A 19,673-nucleotide genomic window follows, 5' to 3' on the forward strand; every position below is an offset into this window, starting at 1 on the left:
TAGCTCCGCCCAGCCCCCAGCCACAGACCCAACTACAAATCACCCAAGCAATACGTATGTATGTTTATGCACATGTATGTGTGTGTGTGCATTTATGTGAGTTCATTACAAGCTGTCAAGACTCTGAATGAGTCTCACAAAATGCGCGTGTCTCTCTATCTCTATCTCTATTCCTCTCCCTCTCTCTCTCTCTCTTTCTGTGTAGGCGCTCGTGTGTCAGCATCGAGCAATGAATTTTTAATTACCATCTAATTATTTACAGTTCTTTAATTGAAAACCAACCTGAAAGCGCAAAATATGACTGACTATGACTGAATAGCCATACATGTAGTATATACTTATGTTATTTGTAGTTGCTGAATGGAATGCAACGGGAATGCAGCAGGAAGCATTTGAATACAGCATCTGCGTCTGCATCAGGTTCAGTTGCAACAGTTTCACAAAAGCTAAAGAATTTGCTAATTGCAAGGAAAACAGTTAAGCGTCGGTGAAATAAATTCAATTGCTCAGCTTGCTAATACCCTGCTTGATATAAGAGGGGATATAAGTTAAAGAAATGTTTATTTACATCAGTAAATCAATGCTTATATAAATTTTTATTTTTATTTTTATTAATCTTCAGAATTTGGAAAAATAAAATAAAAAATAAAAAAGATATATATGAATAATCTTATTTCGTAAAAAGAAAAAAGTTTATATAATTTAAGGTAAATTTTTGAATAAATAAAAATAATAATAAATTCATTAATAAAATAAATAAATAAATATATTGCAAAAAAAGACTAAGCATGCTAATAATTATTTTAAATATATTTATGTATTCAAATAAATATTTTATTCTACGAAAAAGATACAGAAGAAAAGTTTGTGATATTGAAGACATCATATTTATATAGAAGCTTTTGAATTCGAATATTAATCGAGTTATTACCTATATCTATATATATCTAAAAATCTATATACTTTGAAAAAAATATGTTAATTGCAGAAAAACGAAAATAAAATTTTACGACAATAAATAAGCTATGTAAAAGCTTGCCATATCTTAATAATCCAGCAACCAATAGATTTTAAACAAGTAAGAAAGCTCCAGTCGAGACTGCTCGACTAGGAGATACCCTGAACCCTCCAAGCTGATATTCTAATCATTCTGCACTTCTTTTATGCGCACATACATACACATGCATCCACACGCACGCATAAGCCTGCGCTCTGCTAACTGCGCAGTAAGCAGCGACTGCGCTTGGGCTGCGCTGCAGTGTGGGCAACATTATGAGAATTTATTTGTTAAATAATTTCTTTTGTAGACATACGATCTTAATGAAACTTTTAGAGCGTAATCATATGGTGAATATGTGTGTATATTCCAAAGCCCAAGTCTCTAGTATTTGAAATACGATTTTTACAAAAGTGAGGGTGAGGGGGTGAATTTAAGGGTGGGGGGTAAATTTAAACAAAAACCGAAATTGTATAAATTGCATATAAGCATACATAAAAAATTTGGAGACTCTAGCCATAAGGGTGTAGAAGATATAATTTTATAACTGGTTTTCGATAAGGTTTTTTATCGATAAAAAAAGATCGGAATGAGTTATCGATTTTTAATGATAAACTTGATATGCGCGCTGTAATTACGGACATTTAAAAAAAAATTTGAAGTCTCTAGCTCTTATATCTTCTGAAATCGACGCGTTCATACATACGGACGGACGGACGGACGGACGGACGGACGGACGGACGGACGGACGGACAGACAGACGGACAGGGCCAAATCGACTCAGCTCGTCGCCCTGATCAAGAATATATATACTTTGTGGGGTCTGCCACGCCTCCTTCTGCCTGTTACATACTTTTAACAAAACCATTATACCCTGATTTCCCATTTTCAATGGGTTCAGGGTATAAAAATAACTAACTTGATTTCCGTAATTTTTATGACTTATAAACATACGAATGACCATATCGCACACATATCCGCTATATATGTATATGTCTATAAAATACACGCATACAATTTGATTATAGTGCCTTTCCAATTCATAATATGTGGTAAATAGGCTCTAAGCACTACTTGTCTAAATAATCGCTAATGACGTGTTACCCAACCGGTTTAACACAATGTCTTATTAAATTTGTTCATTTTAATAGACTTGATTCTCAGCTAACAGCTGTTTGGCCTATCACATCCTACTTTATGGCTCAAAATACTAATTTTAAATATGTTTACACCGATTCCAAAGTGTTTTTTATTAGCAAATCTCACTATATATCAACAGTTTTTTATATGTATGTATATATACATATTCAGTGTGTAATTCCAGTTCTATACTTGAAAAGCAGCTTAGCCACACAACGGCAATCGGCACAGTTTAAAGATACATTTACTTTTTGTTTCCATAACCATATAGGGCAAACCGAGTCTAGACTCTGGATGCTGACATTGTCTTTGTTTTCCCGAACCGGTCCCATCATCATGCGTCATTCGAGCCACAGACGGCAGACCATAAAAGTATTGCAACTAAGTACATAACGAATGAGACAATCGCCAATGAGTACCAACAACAACAACAACAACAACAACAGCAAACGAATTGTGCAATAAATCAATACAGCTACAAAAGAAATAAAAACAACAGCAAAGAACTAATCAAAATAGAAGGATAAAGAGTCAAACAAGTCCCCCACTGTCGGCCAAGTTTTCGTTTAGGCAAATAGCTGCAAAGGCAACGTCGGCGCTTAATTGTTTACTTATAATTATTTGCTCATGAGCCCAGCCTTGATGCATGTCCTTAAGCGCCGCCTCCTCCACATCTCCTCCCCATTGCCATTCCCAACTTCATTCCCATTGCCATTCTGTCTCTCTCCAGCTCGTCTGGACTTCATTTGTTGAAGACCCACACACAAGTTACAGCATTCGTCGTACTATGTAAGCATAGGAGTAAAACGACTCTTAACCACTCTACTAAATATTCAGCTGAAATGGGGCGTTACTACTATGACGTCAATTTGGGCAGTTATGTAAATGTAAAATTCGAATGTTCTGCTAAATATTTAGTTTTCCGAGTTTGATTTGAGGGCAATGCAAGGTTTCCCCTAAAAAATTTATATTTATTTCAATGCATTCAGTTAAATTTTAGTTTCGGTTTAGTTTCTTCCACAGAAGTGAATTCTTTTAAGTGTTTAAACTTTTTTTTTTATTTTTAGTGTTTCTGTAAAGCTGAAGCCAAAAAAAATCCATATGCATATGTATATTATTGCTTTAAAATTTTTAATAATAAATTCTAAGGGGAATCTTGTTATAGAAAATGAAAAAATTGAAATAAAGCTTGGATTTCTTGAGGCTCATTTAGTCAGAAATTAACTTATTGGAGCTATAAAGCTAAATGCCTTTAAGAAGAAACTATATTCATATTTAATAAAAAAAAAAATAAATAAATAAATAATTTAACTATAATTATATACCGATTTATAAATTATTATTAATATACCGAAAAAATGCAATTTTAGTTGTGCAATTTTCTTAAGTAACTAAAATAATTAAAGAAATATATTTTATAAAGATTATGTAATTTCTGAATAGTGTTTAAATTATTTTTTAAACAGTATACTTAAAATTTTAAGAAAAATATTTAATTAATATTAGGTAATTTCTGAATTTTCTTTGTCAGCTTTTCCCTGCATCTAGTAGGGCATTCAAGCTGCGTCGTTTTCTATCTCTTTTGCGTCTAAGTTTTGCTGTTGTGGCTCAAGACTTAAAGCCGGCCGGCTTGTCCAGTTGTTTGGTATTATGTATTTTTTTTCTTTTTCTTTACATTGTTTGTTTGCAGAAGCAAAGGCTGAGCCTCTCCCTGTCTGCCTCTCACTTCAACTCTCTTCTCTCCCTCTCTCTCTCTCTCTCTCGCTGTCTTGATTACTCTTTGTATTTTTGTTTCATTCGCTCAGTGGCTCGCTCGGTTTAACGTTGATTTTTTTAGGCTTGTTTGCTCGGCCTTAAGCAGGTGTGACTTATGCATGTGTGTGCGCGTGTGTGCGTTGACTTGTTTGTTGCCGTTGTAATTTGTGTTGCTCGTATTGTTGTTGTTTTTGTTGTTACTTAATCGGCTGTGCACAGGTTATCGCTTGCTCTTGAACTTGCGCTCACAGCGCCAGAGCAAATAAACAAACAAACAAACAGAAAATAAAAAATAAATATAAAAAATAGGAAATCGGTACGTTAAACTCGATCTGGACAAATGTGACTTACATTTTCAATATACTTAACTATATATGTATATATACATACGTATATATTTCTCTTTGTAGGCATAAACTAATTGGCTGACTGCTCGCCGTAGCTGCGCCGTTTTGTCGCGTTTGCAGCAATTATGAAAACGCAGCCATTGGCGACATGATAAACGGTTTCCGCAATATTTCCGCCCGCGCGCAATGCACGGGGCTTGGCAAGGGCAATGGACCCAACAGCTGCCGCAGCTCTGGGGTTGCATCGACTTGTCCTGCTGGACGTGGTGTGAGCGTGAGACAGAGAAAGAGTGTGTGTGTAAGTGAGAGAGAGAGAGAGAGAGAGAGAGACTGAGAACGTTTTGCCCTTTGTTTGCCCATACTCCCAGTCGCACGCTTGCGGCATCGTTTTACTCTGGCCCACTTCACACGGGCCTTCATAATTTTAACACAGCGCACAAATTGTCCTTGTGCCGCAGCCGCTTGTTTACAGTTTGTTCCAGGCCAGCCGAAAAAGGGACGTGTTTGGGCCGGGAGGAGTGCGCACAGTTAAGCAAAGTAAAAGACAGAATCGAGCTGAAGGCAAGTGTGTGCAGGAGCGCAATGAGCCACACAATTGGACCAGAAAGAAACCCAAAGGGTTTTAAAGCCTAAACGGGCTGAGCATATAAAAAAGTCAAGTTTAAGCCAACAAAATTTTTGATATTTTTTGTGTTATTCATTGGAAATAAACAGCATTAAAAAGGGTTAAGCTACTTCAAGAAGTTAAACTTTTTAAAAAGGGTTAGGAAATTTCTAGATAATTAAGATAAAGCTTATAATGCTTAAAGCCTCAATTCTGTTGAATTTTGTAAGTCTTGGCCTTCGCAATAGAAAATGCTCAGCTTAAGTTCTTTTTATGGCTTGACAATTTTAATTTCTATATTTTATTCAATTAAGAAATTATTATAAATTTTTGTTTGGCTTTTTTACAAAGTTCCAAGAAGTAAAACAATTTTAGAAATTTCTGGTGAATTCTCAAAAAGTATATAATGCGTAAAGCTTCAATTCTGTTGAATTAAAAAAAAAATTTATAAATTATTCATCTTTGGTTTTGTATTTTATAATATTAATATTTTTTTAGATAAAATTTTTTAAAATTTTATTCAACATTTTTATTTTATCTATGGTACTCTTAATTTATTTTATTATTACTTTTATTTATTATTATTTTTTTATTTTCTTTCTAGTTAATTAAGTTTAAAATCATCTTTATTATTTATTTTTAATGTATTTTTAAATTTTATTAGCAACAAATATAATAATAAGTAAATAAAATATAAATTGCTTACTTTATATTTATGTATTTATATTTATTATTAGCTTCAGTAATCATTCTTAAGTACAAAAACCCCAATTTTAAAATACGACACACCCAACCTGATTGTTTTCTTGTTCTTCCTGACTTAATCTTCATATCGTTAATTGAATGTCTAGCTAAAAATGCTTGAGTTGGACTCGTTGACGTCGTTTGTCGCCGTTGCCTAAAGAACATTTTGATTGATTCGTCTCCGCTTTAAGTGCACAGACAAGAAACGTATATAAATACATACATACATGTATCTAAGTAAATATGTATGTGTGCATGTCATCTGTATTAACGCCACCAAATGAGGAAATGCTTACTTTAATTTATAATATACATACAGATGTACATACAGATGTATATTCATATATGTTTCTCTCATCTAATTTAACGAATGATCTTGACTTTTAGTTGATTTATTCCCTGCTCCCAAGCAGCGCTGCCTTTGTCTCTTCCTCTTCTTCTCTGCTTATGCCTTTGACGTTCTAGAACATGGGAATGCATAATGCGGCCACAATTCGCCAGAGGTCGCCACATTCAAGAAATTGCGCTCCACATATTTATGCATACGGACACACATACACACACACACATAGATATTGTTGCCTATGGATGTATTTCTTAATTGCACATTTATTAAAATTTATTTGTTGTCGATTCGTTGGCATACGAGCAGCGCATAGAATTGTTTATGGCCGAATGCAGCCGTTGACAGTCGCTGCAGGAATTGAAGCTAGAGCGGGAGCGGCCAGAGGACGGGCCAACAATGGGTTAAATCGGTTGCAGCAGCTTGTATTGTTTTGTCTTGCAAAAATTTCGTGTTCGCCACATTTCACTTGCTGCCGTAATAAAATTCCAAGCAAATCCAGCAAAATAACAAAACAAATTGTTTTCTATTTTTTGTTTGTGCTATTTTTAAAAAACGAGGAACAAGAATTTGCATAACAAAAGTGAAAAGGCGCGCGCGGAGGCAGCGCCAGGCGCAGCGCTCTGTTTGTTATTTTTGGCATAAACGAAGAGCGAAAGAACGAGAAGGAGACCCAAACAACAGTCGAGCGTAAGCGAGAGCGCATTCAAATGTTTACTCGAGCGACGCCAGGCGACGGCGACGGCGACGGCAACGGTGACGTCGACGTCACTGCTGTCGGGTTAATGCACCGCAGCTGAGATTAACAACAAATTAAGGCTTACCTTTCTCAGTCAAGGGACTCAGTGTTTTTGTTTTTGCTGCTGTGGAGCCGGACTCCTGTTGCTGTTCCTGCTGCTTCGATTTGCTGCCAGCAACGGCGGCAACGACGACGACGACGCAAAACAGCAACAACAACAACGACGACAAATTCGCTGTCGCCGGCATTTTGCCGCTACTGCGCTGCCTGCTGCTGCGGCGACTGCTGTTACTGTTGTTGTTTCTGGTGTTTTTGCTGCTGTTGCTTTACTCGTAAAATAAAGACAAAAACAAAGCGCGCACTCACTCACACACACACGCAACGCACTCGCGTAAAGCAGCTATTGCTTAAAATGTTCTTTGTTTTGTTTATATATTCAGCATTTTTGTGCCGCAAATTGTGGCAGCGATATTTTTTGTTTACTTTTTACTCGTTTTGTCTTTGTTTTTTATTATTACTATTTTGCCGCGCGAATAACAAATACGCGCATACATACGCACATGTACGCAAACACACGCATACACAAATAATACACTTAACGCCAATACACGCTAACTATGAATTAGGCACAAGGCTCAAGCAAATTGTAAACACTGCGTTGCCTGTACATACATAACGATATTTATTTTTCACATAATTTTCATTTATTTTGCCATATGTATGTATATTTATGTATATTTGCGTCGGCGTTCAGAACGAAAAACCGCGCGACACTCCGAACCACACGCACAGAAAACCGTAAGAAGACTGAAGGAAAAACACAGCATTCATTTAGTAAGCAATTCAAAAGGTAACTCTCTCAGTGAGCACTTACTGAGAGCAATCGCTGCGAGAATCCGTGACGTCATAGCTTTACGAATTCAATTAGCAGTAAATCGCGCACGAATAAAGAAAATTATGTGTTGCCAATGAAATTAATTATTTTTAATAGTTATATTAATGAATATTCCTTAGCATACAGCACCTTTTACCATTATTTAAATAAATTTTAAAATATTCACAAAGTTGTATATCGATATGTGATATCTACAGCTGTCCCACATTTTTGTCATCACTAACAGCCACCTATTGCATGCAAAGGGTTAACGTAGCCCTGGTATTTGAGACTATGTGCTCAGCCCTGTTATATTGTAAAATCCTGAGCAAGCGGCGCCAAAATCAAGTTTATACCTGCAGCATAAACAATTTAATAGCATTCGGTTTTGAAATTCGTTGCCATAAACAACAAACATCCAAATTGTTCGTGATTTAATTTTTCGAAAAATAATTTTAAAAATTTGTTTGTTGGATAATGTTGAGTCAGTGGTTTGTGAGTACATTAAAAAAAATAAAACTGCACTTCGATTGCATAATTGGTATTTGCATTTGTATTTTTTTGTTGACATTTATTTTTGGCAACAGCGCGGTCGTCATCTTGTGGTCCGCTCTGCGCTGTTCAGCCGGCGACGTGTCTCCTCCGAATCAACCAGTACAAAAGATGACGTCATTGTGGACTTCGAAGATCCCGATTTGCCGTTGCCCGAGTATCCCAAGCGACCCGATGAGCCTTTAGAGACGCGCAAGCAACGGTAAGTGTTATATTAAGTTAACTGACCGATGCTAAACGACTGCATTTTATAACAGTTTGATGTATCAATCACGCAAACGTGGAATGCTCGAGAACGATCTGCTCCTGAGCACATTTGCGCACAAATATCTAAAGGATTTCAATGCGGAGCAGACAGCGCTCTACGACGATCTCATCAATGGAGTCAGCAACGATTGGGACATTTATTATTGGGCAACGGGCGTCAAGCAGACGCCCAAGGAATACGACACGGAGATCATGAAGCTACTGAAGTTACACGTTGATAATGCAGAGAGGGTCACACGCTTCCGGCAGCCAGAGCTGACCTACTATCTGAAATGTTAGGGGTTCCTTAGTTTTTGTTTTCGTGTTTTTTTTTTCTTTTGTTGTTGTCTTTTGTTCTTGTTATTTCTGTGTTTGTTTGTTTGTTTTTTTTTTTTCAAACGGAAAACGTACACAAGGCGACAATACTTGCGGCCGCCTTGGATATCGTTTTCCCAGTGGCTAATTCTTACTTTTCGGCTTCGCCCATTAGGTTTAAGTAGTTTTTGGTTGTGTTTTACACTGGACGAATTGAACAAGAACTAAGCTTGCTGCAGAATATGTGGATAAAGGTATACATATAAATATATATATACACATACATATATATATTACATATAAACCGGCAAATACAACATTACACATACACGTCGACTACACGCATACACATACAGTTAGGCCCATCCAAATTCGCTCACATACCTACACTAACTTACACATATACACCATGAGGTGCACACGGATACACACATTCATATTGCAGGGCTGGTTGAGCTTACCAAGTTAGGATCTGTTTTCATTGAATTAAATGTTTATTATTGTTGAAGATGCAAATGAAAAATACAAAAAAAAATATAAAAGTAAAATCCAAAAAAATGAGTTAAATAAAAATTAAGCAAAAATAAATTTGAGCTTGAATTATCATTGATTGAAACAAAAATTAAAGCTAAGAAAATTAAACACAAATTTAAATTGAAGTAGCAATAGAATAAACAATATAAACAAATGGAAAAAAATTATGAAAAATTTAAATGATACCAAACGAAAAAATTTAAACAATAATTGAACCGTTATACCTGACTTTCCATTATAAATAAGCTCGTGCTATGCAAATTTCCCCCTTCATGAAAGCAATAAATTTAAGTTTAAAATTAAAATATTATATTTGTAACATAATTTTGATTTATAAACTTCCCATTAAGAAGTATCCAAAAACTTAACAACGTTCAAAGACCTTGTACAAGGTGGGCAGGCTGGTCAGCTCGTAGAGATGCTTCTTGAGACGTGCGGGCGGCAGCAGATACTTCTTGAAACCTGGGAATAGAACATGCTCCATATACCAGTGCTGGCTGCGCATGTCGCCATCGTCCTGCCAGTCCAGCTGGGCATAATAGCGCGCGGTCTCTCGGCAAAACGTCTCGAAGCACTGCGTCTCCTCTGACCATTCCACCTCGGTGGCCAGGCGCAGCAGATAGACGGGCAACTGGGCGCGACTGGGCACATGTTGGGGCAGCAGTGCTGGCAAGGACTCCAAGCAGCCCTGCTCCGAGATGCGCAGCGAGAAATATTCGCGCATTAGCGGTGCCATTTCCTGGAGGATGGCCACAGCATTGTCCGCCAGCTCCGTTTTATCCCCATCCTCGGGCACCCAGCCGGCGGCGCGGCTGTCCAGCGCAATGAGCAACAGCTGCTGCAGCGACAATGGCGGCACCACACGCACCTCTGGACAGTTCTGGAACTCGTAGATCAAGCGCTGGTAATAGAGCTCCTCGCTCAGGGCAAACGTGTCGCACATGTAGAGGCGCGTCTCGTGCTGGAAGAGCGCGTGCCGCTCGTCCACACAGCCCACGTAGACCAGCTGTTTGAAGATACTGCGCAATGATACCTGGCACTGGCGCTCCACGCTCTGCTGCATGTTCAGAACGCTGGTGAGGCGCACCTCCTTGGATTTGCGCGCGGCCGTCACCCGGAAGCTCTCCTCCTGAGACAGCGTCTCATTGCCAGAGCTGGAGGATAGTCCAGAATCAGTTTTTTCCAGCGCTTTGAAGAACTTTTCCAACTTCTGTTCGGTGGCATCGGTGCGCACCATATCCTTTTCGTAGATGCGCTGCGTCTTGTCCAGCGTTTGGGTTGCCTCCAGATCCACAGTGCCCGGCAGCTTGAGCTGCTTGTAAAAGCTCCGCGTGGCATTGCTACCCAGCAGCTTTGCCTCTACTTGCTGCTTGATGCGCTCAATGATCTCGTCCTGGTAGAGAAAGTGCACCTCGTGCTTGGTAGGATGGACATTGACGTCCAGATTTTGGGGCGGCAGCATAAGGCTCATGTAGACAAACGGATGCTGACCGCGTGGCAAATACGTTGCATAAACAGTATCCAAAGCAGTTTTAAGAGCTATAAACTCGAGAGGATTAGTAAAGGAAGGAAGATCTTATGGCTACCCAATTACCTGAGGACTCAACCAGTCGATGATTGATGAACAGGAGTAGCGTTGACTTCTTGGCTGAATAATTCACCTGGGTGAGCAGACACTCCAGCTCGAACTTGAACATCTCATCCTTGTGACTGAACTCCATCAGCTCCTTGGCAACGGCAGCGCCATAGATACCCCGTATATTCTCTGTCCGCGAGCTGCACGCTTGCGTTTTCAAGCTTGGTTGTTCGCCTTGCTTGCGCAACACGAAACCCACCTGTGGATTGTGGACGGCATACTTGGCTAGCACATCGGAGATCTTTTGGAATTCCTCTGCAGGGGATTTGAGCGCCTGCCGACGCTGTGGCATTGTATAGAATAAGTCCTCAATGGTAATGATAGTGCCTTGATTGCCGGCACAGGGTTTTGGCGGGGCAAGTAGCTTGCCATCCGCATAGGTGGCCTTGTAGCCGCAACGCTCGCTTGCTGTCTTGGTTTGAATGCTCAGGTGGGCGACATGACTGATGCTGGCGAGCGCTTCGCCCCGGAAACCGAATGTGGCTATTTCAGTTAGATCCTCAAACTTGCTCAGCTTCGAAGTGGTAAAACGTTCGCAGACGATGGACAAATCCTCTTTGCGTATGCCAGTGCCATTGTCCTGGATTTGCAGCAGCTTCAGGCCACCGGACTTTACGTTTACTTGAATATGGCTTGATTTGGCATCTAGGCTGTTTTCCAACAACTCCTTCAGTGCATTGGCTGGACGTTGGATAATTTCCCCAGCGGCTATGCGATTGACAACCACCTCGTCTAATTTTTTTATGATTCCAGGCTCCAGCATGGCGCCAAATGTAGGTACATTGTAAACAAACTAGCGATGTGCAGCAGCTGCAATATAAATTTATCGATAATATCGTACATATTTGGTATTTTTTAGATAATTGGAAAAATTAGTTGGCTTTTTAAGTTTTTCGTTTTTACTTTTAATTAACAAATTCGTTAACACTTTTCATTAAACATAAACTTCAAATAACAATTCATAAAGCATTTGAAACTACAACTATTTTGATTCGAGAATTATCGAAATTATTAACATATGATTATTTGTACTGCATTGTACTATTTAAACATTAACGGAAATTCCTGTTTACTAATAGCATATTGTCGTTCGTTGGCTAAAGCTTAAAAAACCATTTGCATTTGAAGCAAATAAATACAGAAATGCCCAAAACTATTGTCGTGTACTTGAAAACACTTCGCACCTTGCGTCGCTTGCGCTCTGCAAGAATTTCGTTGTAGTCAATGTACAGTAGATTTTGCGGTGGGCTGAACGAGCCAAGCTGTAAAATAAAGTTATTAGATAAAATCATTATTTCTTATCAACTAGCAACTAACTCACATATTTAACCGTCTTAGTCAGTTCGTCTATAATTCCGCGATATGCATTTAAATTGCTCTGCAAGCTGGCCAGCTGCATCTCTGATGGCTGACCAAGTTTTCCATTTAACTGATTTTGCATGACGTACCTTAACGAGGCTTGTATGATCACCAAATGCTGTAAATGATTGGCGGTGATCATGAGGATTTCATAGAAGCTGCAATGATATATTATAATATAATCAATCACTTTATAACTTTGGCAATCTTCTTTATTTACTTATCCATGCCGTCCTTCTTAACTCGCGCTATTGATTTTCTCGACCAGTGATGTAAATGAAAGCTAAAAATGAAATAATAGAAATGTAAAATTAAGAGAAATACAGCTACCAGCAGATCACTTAACACTCACTCTAGTATGCCCTTTAAGATCTTGTTCCGATAGATGGGAAATTTAATGCCAATATCGCGCAATTTCATATCGTCCATATTGAGGAACTCGGCGAGTGAAATGCGTGCTTTAGCAAAATGCTCCAGCATATTTGACATTTCCAGAGTCCTCAATATGCTGGCCAGCTCCTGAAAATACTCCGGGCAGTCGGTTTTCAGAAAAATGCGAGGCACATGATCGCGCAGCGTGTTGTAGCAGATATAATTGCTTGGCACTATGTACTCGGCGGCCGGATCAGGCGGCAGCAACTCCAGCAGATCATAGAAGCCATGGAATTCGGCTACCTGTTTTGGTGTATAGCCCTTGTTGTTAGCCAGATTGGCATTGACACCAGCATCCACCAGAATTTTCACTATATCTCTGTGGTTATTCTCAATGGCATGAAAAATGGGCGTACAGCCTTGATTGTCTATGGCATCGAAGCTGACCTCGCCGATGAGCAGGCGCACAACATTGGTGTAGCCCCGGCGACAAGCGAGCATGAATGGAGTGATGCCATACTTATCGGACACATTGATGACGGCGCCTTTGCTGAGCAGCAGACGCACCAACCGCTCGGCCACATGCGCATCATTTGCATGACAGTCGCAGGCAAACATGAGCGGCGACATGGAGTCCACTAGCTTATTAACACTCGCTCCGAGCTCGTTAACTAGGTACGCGGCCACCTCATTGTGACCCTCACGACAGGCATTCATCAGCATTGTGAGTCCCCCAGTCAAGATGCCATCCACAGGAAACTTGAGCGCATCGATGTGTTCGTGCACAAGTTGTAAGTTTCCCTCCATTAGTGCTTCATACAGCAGTTGTTGTGGCTGCACGCATGGAGCACGTTTCTCTCGTTTCAGCTAAACAGAAGTTTGTTTACGTTAGACTAAATATGCCGAAGCCAACAGAAAAAGCATTTGCTTACAGGTTCGGAAAAGTAGAAGCCATCATAGCTGCTGCAATCGGAGTCATCCGAGTCTACTGGAGGGCCATAAGAAAGTTTTTCGGTCATTTTGTTTCTTTAATCAAACGCGTCCAATGCAACTTTCTCAGAGCATTCCAAATAAAACTATTAAAAAATTGCGTTGCGAAAAGCAAAGAACTAAACAAAATGGCAAAGCTTGAAACGTAATGTGGCCAATGGTGAAAATGAGAATTTCGCGTTTTTCCAAGACCAGAGCTGGTCACACTGTGAAGCCACCAGTGGAGCTTAGCTTATTTAAATTAAATATCGATATCAATATCAACATTATTGTCCATTACAATTCAACGCTTAATTTTCAAATGTTCTCAAATCTTTTTAAAGTAGATTATTTCTTCTCTCGATTTAGTTTTTCGTCCATTTGAATTAAGCGCATAATTTCAAAATATTCATTATTTTATTAATAGTAGCATATTTTACACATATGATCATTTCTTGTTGCCCTTTTTGGCAAATCGCGGCCCACCAAAATTCTTGCCCTTGTTGAATTTATTTTTACCCGCCTTATTTGTTAGTTTGACGTTGCTCGTTTTCTTCTTGGCAGCAATTTTCGTCATCTTCTTGTGTCGGTTGGCCTCGGATCTGTTTTAAAATGGAGAAAAATTGTAGTTAAGTATTAAAAGCTTCTATGATTATCAGATTGCACTAACCTTAAACGAAGTGCGCCGCCCCGACTGACATCAGTTAAATCATTGGTAAAGGCGGATTGTACACCTCGTCGCTTGGGTTTGCCTCCGGCTGGACTGGCATATTTGCTGGTCTCGGTGGCTGCACCCAGTTTGCCAGGTCGTTTCCGTAACTTGGCCATTTTGGCGCGCACCAGCGAAACCTTTTCGATTTCCCTCATAGCGCGCTCCTTGGCCATCTGTTCAGGCGTCTTCTTTTTGGGCTCCTCCTTCTTCTTCTTTTTCCGCTTGGCCTCCAGCTCTTTAACAGGCGGACCATCCTCGCCATCTCCGCCGTATTCTGGCCGTTTACGTTTGCCTGCTGTCTTGCCTTTACCTCCTTTAGATCCGCCTGCTGTTGCTGGTGGCGCCTCGTCATCGTTTGTGAGAGCTAGACGAGCTTTTTCATTCTCTCGCTGTTGTTTGGTCTGGAACCAGGTGCGCCTCTCGTTCGGCTGTCCCAGCAACTTGCGTTCCGTTTTGGACAGCTGCTGTTCAGTTTTGGCCAGCTGACGTTCCGCCTGCTCCTCATCCAGTATGTTCTCTGCAGAGAATTAAAAGAGAAACTTAATAAATCTTTGATTTGTCATTGGAAATTTAATCTTACGTATTTCGGGTTCCAGCGCCGTCAGCTTGTTACGATACTTCTCAATAATCTCTGGTGGTATTATGCGATTCTTCACGGTACTCTCGGCATTCTTGATAATGTCCTTAACAATCTTGCGCTCCTTCTCTCCAGCTAGCGATACAGAGATACCTGCCCGCCCGGCACGCGCCGTACGACCCACTCGATGGATGTAGTGCTCCGTGGTGATGGGCATCACAAAGTTGATGACTGTCTTGACGCCCACAATGTCCAGACCACGTGCCGCCACATCGGTGGCAATGAGCACATCAATTTGTTCCTCTTTAAACTTCTTAAGCGATTCCAGACGCTGCTGCTGCGTCAAATTGCCATGGAGCTCGCCGGCTCGCACGCCCAGCAGTCCGAGGAGTATGTGCAGCCGATGCGCCTGCTTCTTGGTCTGCACAAAGACCATGCAATGATCGTGAAAGGTGCGACAAATCAAGCTGGCCAAGATGGGCTCGCGATCGCCCTCCTTGTCCTCGCGTATGCGTATAAACTCCTGCCTCAAATTGAACGCAACCTGTTGATTGTTGTTGACGAAGACCTTGACGGGCTTGTCCAGCGAGACGGCGGCCAGATCCTTGACCTGCTCACTCATCGTGGCCGAGAAGAGCATCGTCTGACGCGTCTTGCAGCAGGAATTGATAATCTCCTTCATTTGCTCCGCAAAATACTCGTCAAGCATGCGATCGGCTTCATCCAGAATGAGCACCTGGAACGGAGATATATTTCCACATTTAAATTCCTGTTTTATTGCGAAGCTTCCTAATTTCTAATCACTTTCAATCAGCTTGCAACTGCAGCGCAGTCACAAGTACCAATATCTTATCCGCATGGCTCCGAAGAGCTCGGAGCGCAAGGATCGTAATTCATCATCTTTATCTCTATATACCATATCATCTACCTCTTTACCTCCCTTTCATGATGCTCACCTCAATGGAATCCAACGTGAAACTTGGCGTATTCTTGATGTGATCGATCAGACGACCCGGTGTGGCAATTACAATATCTGGATTCTGACGCAGCACAGTCTCCTGGGCCTTAACATCCAGACCGCCGATGGCCAGGCCCACTTCAATGCTGGTGAACTGGCAGAGCTGTTTGGTCACCTGGTAGACTTGGGCGCCCAGCTCACGCGTGGGCACCAGCACCAGAACGCGTGTGATGGCCTTGTTGTTGAGCGGCCGGTAGAGCAGACGCTCCACGGTGGGCAGCATATAGGCGGCCGTTTTGCCTGTGCCGGTGGCCGCGCAGCCGCAAATGTCGCGGCCCAGCAGTGCCACGGGTATGGTGGAGGCTTGAATGGGCGTGGGATAGATGTAGCCCAGCACACCGATGGCGCGCATCAGCGGTCGCGATAGATTCATTTGATAGAACGATGTAATCGTCTCATTGGACTCCACAGTATCATCGAATTGCATTTTCTCGCCTTCTTCCTCCTCCTCCGCATCCACCGCTGATTTCTTCTTCTTGTTCTTACTCTGCTTCTTCTCACGAAGTCGCAAATTATCATGCTTCAGCTCATCCTCGGATAGCGCAATCTCCTCATCGCTCTGCTCGGCGGCCACAGCCTCGGCGCCGCCTCGCTTCTGCAGACGAACGGCGATCTTATCGTCTGTCTTTGTGCGCGCCTTGCGCTTCACATATTTCATCAGATCATCCCAAGTGTCCTGATTATATTCCTTTACCGACGAAACGAACTCAAAGCCCTTCTCGAATTCGGTCACCTTTTTATGCCGTAGCTTGGTCGGTTGATACTGCCGAGTAAGAGGTAGATTAACACCTGTGGAGTCACTTTTCCAACTAAATACTTACTTCTACTTCAGCATCCGAATCTTCGGATAGATTTTCAACCTCGGCATCATCTTCAATGGTGCCGATAAGATCCAAATTTTTAGTTGCGCCCATTTTCATGCGCGTGTTTACAATTTACACTCAACACAACACGTGTGCGGGTGAATGCGATATGGATATTCCATGTATCGCACATCCCTAATTATTTGCCGGCGTAAAAACGTTTATGTAAAATATCGATAAGTTTCGATAACGGGTGGCCGGCAAACAGCTGTTTAAATTGTTATGACATTTCGTTAGTTGCCATCAAGATGCTGCGATTGTTGACAAAAACTCGTCTAGTTAGGTATATTAATATAAAACTAAGTCATTTAACATCGTAAGTCAATATAAAATATATTATAGGTCCCTTGTGCCTGCTGCAGGCATGCGTGGCTACGCTCAAAAGGTGCCAACTGGCAGTAGCAGCAGTATTAGCTCCAAGGACGAGGAACTGAGAATTAGCAACGATCCCATTAAGTTCTTTGGCAGCCAAGCGGCGACCTGGCGTGCACGTGACACCCGCAGCGGTGGCAGCGATGAATCCCTGTGGTATCAGCCTTACGTCATCTCTGCCAGCTTAGCCATATTCTTAATCTACTTTTGCTGTCTACGTGAAGAGAGCGACATTGATCTGCGTCTAGAGGGCAATCTCTATGATCATGTCAGTGGTTTGGAAGAGGTGCAGCTCACCGTCAACTATAGATACAACAAAGAGCATGGCCTAGACACCAAGGAGCAGGAGCAGCGTCTGCGTGAACTGGGCGTCGACATCGCTCAATTGGATGCCAAATTGGCGCAGTAGCTGGCACAATAGTTAGTCCTAAAAATGTTTTGTTTTATTTCCTATTAAGCAATAAAGTTAAATATACATATTTAATAACAAAAATAATTTAAATATTATTACGATGTATTTTGAGTAGTAAATTCAAATAAGATATAACAAGGGTATAGATAATAATATAGAACATTTTTTACTTTGGCTCACGTATATAACAAATATATATTTCCTGATCATAAAAATACTATAAGCTAAGCCTCATTCAAGCTCTCAACTTTCTCTTGTTTCCTTTCCAAATTTCTTTTATGGAATTTGGTTTCGCAATGATTTCTAAATGCGGCATGGCCCTTGATGGTTCGATCGCAGGACTCACAGTGATGCAGCGGGCCCTTGGGCACATGCTTTTGGAGCGGCACATCGGCGGGCAATTCGCCTTGCAGCCTGGCCAGCTTGGCGAGCATCTCGACGTGCCGTATGCTGTCGCAGTGGCGCATATAGTTGCTCTTCTCCTTGATGGTGACGCCGCAGGGCTCACAGTAAACAGAATCATGCATCAGGTGGACCTTCCTAACGTGCTCGTAGACCTCCTTTTTGCAGTAGAAGCCCCTGCCGCATGTCTCGCAGATGAAGTCCTTCTGCTTGAGATGAATCCGCTTGACATGGATATTGAGCAGGAAACTGTTCTGGAATTCCCTTTCACACATGTCACAAGCCACTTTAGTCGGTGCCTTGGGATCGGGTTGTGGTGAAAGTCCCAGCTCCAGTCGACGCCTTTGCATCCGCGCACAATTCGCCGCCCGGGCCTCTTCCGGGCTGTGCTTGTCACAGCAGCGACTCTGCGAGGGCAGTTTGCAGATGAGACAACTGAAGCTGCGTATATGTGCCACAGCCACATGCGCACGCAGCGAACGCTCCAGCTGGAAGCGCCACCTGCAGCTGGAGCACTTGAATCTACGCAGGCGCAGGCGACACGCAACGCGAACCCGCCGCAGATGCTGCAAGTAAATGCGACGACTGAGAAAGCTGCGAGTGCAACTGAAGCAGTACCAACGCCGGCTGGAGTCAGGCGTTACATGGTGTTTCCTTATGTGCAGCTGATGACTGTAGCTGTGTAGGTAGTTTCGGTTGCATTGTGGGCAGGCGGCGAGAGTGCGAGAGAGTCGCTTGCGAGACAACCTCAGCAATTGTGCATTCATTTCCAATTTAAAATCCGATTGGTTGTCGTTAAGCATGGGAACATGCAAAACAGACTGCTCCTGATTCTCTGACACTTCTCGTTGGCGCTGCTCCAGTAGCATTAGCTTATACGACTCGTTCTCCAACAATGTGCCCGCCTCGCCTCGCTTCACTCTTCTGCTCCTATGCGAGAGCAGCGTGTGCTGCAGAAAGTAGCGTCGATAGCATAAGCGACAATGCCAATTATCTTGAGATTTGTGCTGCCATTGATGTGCCTCCAGCTGCTGCAGTCTGCACCAGGGCAATTGCGCGCAATCCTCGCAGCCGCAGCGCAATCCCGGAAAAGAAGGAGCAGCTGCCGTGGGCCTTAGGGCAGTGCGCGACTCCCTGTCGCTGAGTTTGGCCAGGGCGCGACGATAGCCTGACGTTATGGTGTCCATGATCTGCTCTAATTGTGCAACATTCACGGTGTTTGCTTGCGCTCCAAAAGCAGCGCCCAACGCTTTGTAATCCGATAGCAAATCCACTTTATAGTACTGATTGCTCCAAAAATTTTCACAGGATTGAGCGATGCGCAGAAGACGCATCATGTCCGCAGTGCTGAAGCGCACCATCTTCTGCACTGGACCACCGGTAGAAGTTGCCTCCTCGTCAAAATTTACGTATTTCTGGATAAGACCACTACAGCATTTGCATTTACAGGTGCAGGCGTTGGTGCAACTGCTGCTGCTGCTGCTGTTGGCTGTGACAGTAGGCACGGGTAGGCTGGCACTAAAATGTTGCAGTGCAACTGCCAATTTGCAGGGCCAGGACATCTTTGCTCCATCTAATTGCAGTTATCAAATTACAATAAGTTCAAAAACGCTACGAGTATTTAAATAATGCAGCTATGAGTTTGCGATAAATATAAACTATCGATTAATCCTAAGCTTTATAACGGAATGACACTAGATAATTTATATCGTAATTGGATGGCTTAAGTTATTAGCATATTTCGCCATATACATCTCAGAACTTAATTGCAGTAAAGGTATTTACCTAATT

The 19,673-nt window shown here is 41.8% G+C and overlaps 7 protein-coding genes across 8 annotated transcripts in view; 2 read left to right on the forward strand and 5 right to left on the reverse strand.

The window, feature by feature from the left end:
* Positions 1-7,489, reverse strand: part of LRP1 (LDL receptor protein 1) — a 77,089-nt gene extending 69,600 nt beyond the window's left edge. For both annotated transcript variants that reach the window (XM_089472316.1, XM_018011813.2), the window contains exon 1: positions 6,755-7,489. In XM_089472316.1, coding sequence (XP_089328442.1) covers positions 6,755-6,917 — 163 coding nt within the window. In that variant the 5' untranslated portion in view covers positions 6,918-7,489. The remainder of the gene's footprint in view (positions 1-6,754) is intronic.
* Positions 7,490-7,828: 339 nt separating this feature from the next.
* LOC108616545 (succinate dehydrogenase assembly factor 2-B, mitochondrial) lies at positions 7,829-9,244 on the forward strand. The gene is made up of 3 exons (XM_018011816.2): positions 7,829-8,038; positions 8,131-8,297; positions 8,353-9,244. The coding sequence occupies exons 1-3, from the start codon at positions 8,021-8,023 to the stop codon at positions 8,639-8,641; spliced, it is 474 nt and encodes a 157-aa protein (XP_017867305.1). The 5' UTR covers positions 7,829-8,020; the 3' UTR covers positions 8,642-9,244.
* Positions 9,245-9,476: 232 nt separating this feature from the next.
* On the reverse strand, positions 9,477-11,635 carry Mlh1 (DNA mismatch repair ATPase Mlh1). Its single transcript, XM_018013429.2, has 2 exons — positions 10,785-11,635; positions 9,477-10,729 (listed from the first exon to the last, which is right to left on the reverse strand). Exons 1-2 carry the CDS (start codon positions 11,587-11,589, stop codon positions 9,555-9,557), a joined length of 1,980 nt encoding a protein of 659 aa, XP_017868918.1. The 5' UTR covers positions 11,590-11,635; the 3' UTR covers positions 9,477-9,554.
* A 72-nt stretch (positions 11,636-11,707) lies between these two features.
* Gasz (ankyrin repeat, SAM and basic leucine zipper domain-containing protein 1) lies at positions 11,708-13,718 on the reverse strand. The gene is made up of 5 exons (XM_018013401.2): positions 13,490-13,718; positions 12,538-13,424; positions 12,406-12,468; positions 12,148-12,343; positions 11,708-12,088 (listed from the first exon to the last, which is right to left on the reverse strand). Exons 1-5 carry the CDS (start codon positions 13,574-13,576, stop codon positions 11,924-11,926), a joined length of 1,398 nt encoding a protein of 465 aa, XP_017868890.1. The 5' UTR covers positions 13,577-13,718; the 3' UTR covers positions 11,708-11,923.
* Positions 13,719-13,924: 206 nt separating this feature from the next.
* Positions 13,925-16,818, reverse strand: Rs1 (Dead-box helicase Rs1). The gene is made up of 5 exons (XM_018013289.2): positions 16,655-16,818; positions 15,772-16,596; positions 14,819-15,551; positions 14,197-14,755; positions 13,925-14,128 (listed from the first exon to the last, which is right to left on the reverse strand). The coding sequence occupies exons 1-5, from the start codon at positions 16,751-16,753 to the stop codon at positions 13,975-13,977; spliced, it is 2,370 nt and encodes a 789-aa protein (XP_017868778.1). The 5' UTR covers positions 16,754-16,818; the 3' UTR covers positions 13,925-13,974.
* Positions 16,819-16,842: 24 nt separating this feature from the next.
* LOC108615078 (uncharacterized) lies at positions 16,843-17,564 on the forward strand. The gene is made up of 2 exons (XM_018009313.2): positions 16,843-16,979; positions 17,039-17,564. The coding sequence occupies exons 1-2, from the start codon at positions 16,945-16,947 to the stop codon at positions 17,475-17,477; spliced, it is 474 nt and encodes a 157-aa protein (XP_017864802.1). The 5' UTR covers positions 16,843-16,944; the 3' UTR covers positions 17,478-17,564.
* LOC108617651 (uncharacterized) lies at positions 17,490-19,556 on the reverse strand. The gene has a single exon (XM_018013496.2). The coding sequence runs from the start codon at positions 19,442-19,444 to the stop codon at positions 17,705-17,707; it is 1,740 nt and encodes a 579-aa protein (XP_017868985.1). The 5' UTR covers positions 19,445-19,556; the 3' UTR covers positions 17,490-17,704.
* Positions 19,557-19,673: the final 117 nt, after the last annotated feature.

The sequence above is a fragment of the Drosophila arizonae genome, chromosome 5, assembly GCF_054131065.1.
Source record: "Drosophila arizonae isolate 15081-1271.41 chromosome 5, UAZ_ARI_1.0, whole genome shotgun sequence".
Classification (NCBI taxonomy): domain Eukaryota; kingdom Metazoa; phylum Arthropoda; class Insecta; order Diptera; family Drosophilidae; genus Drosophila; species Drosophila arizonae.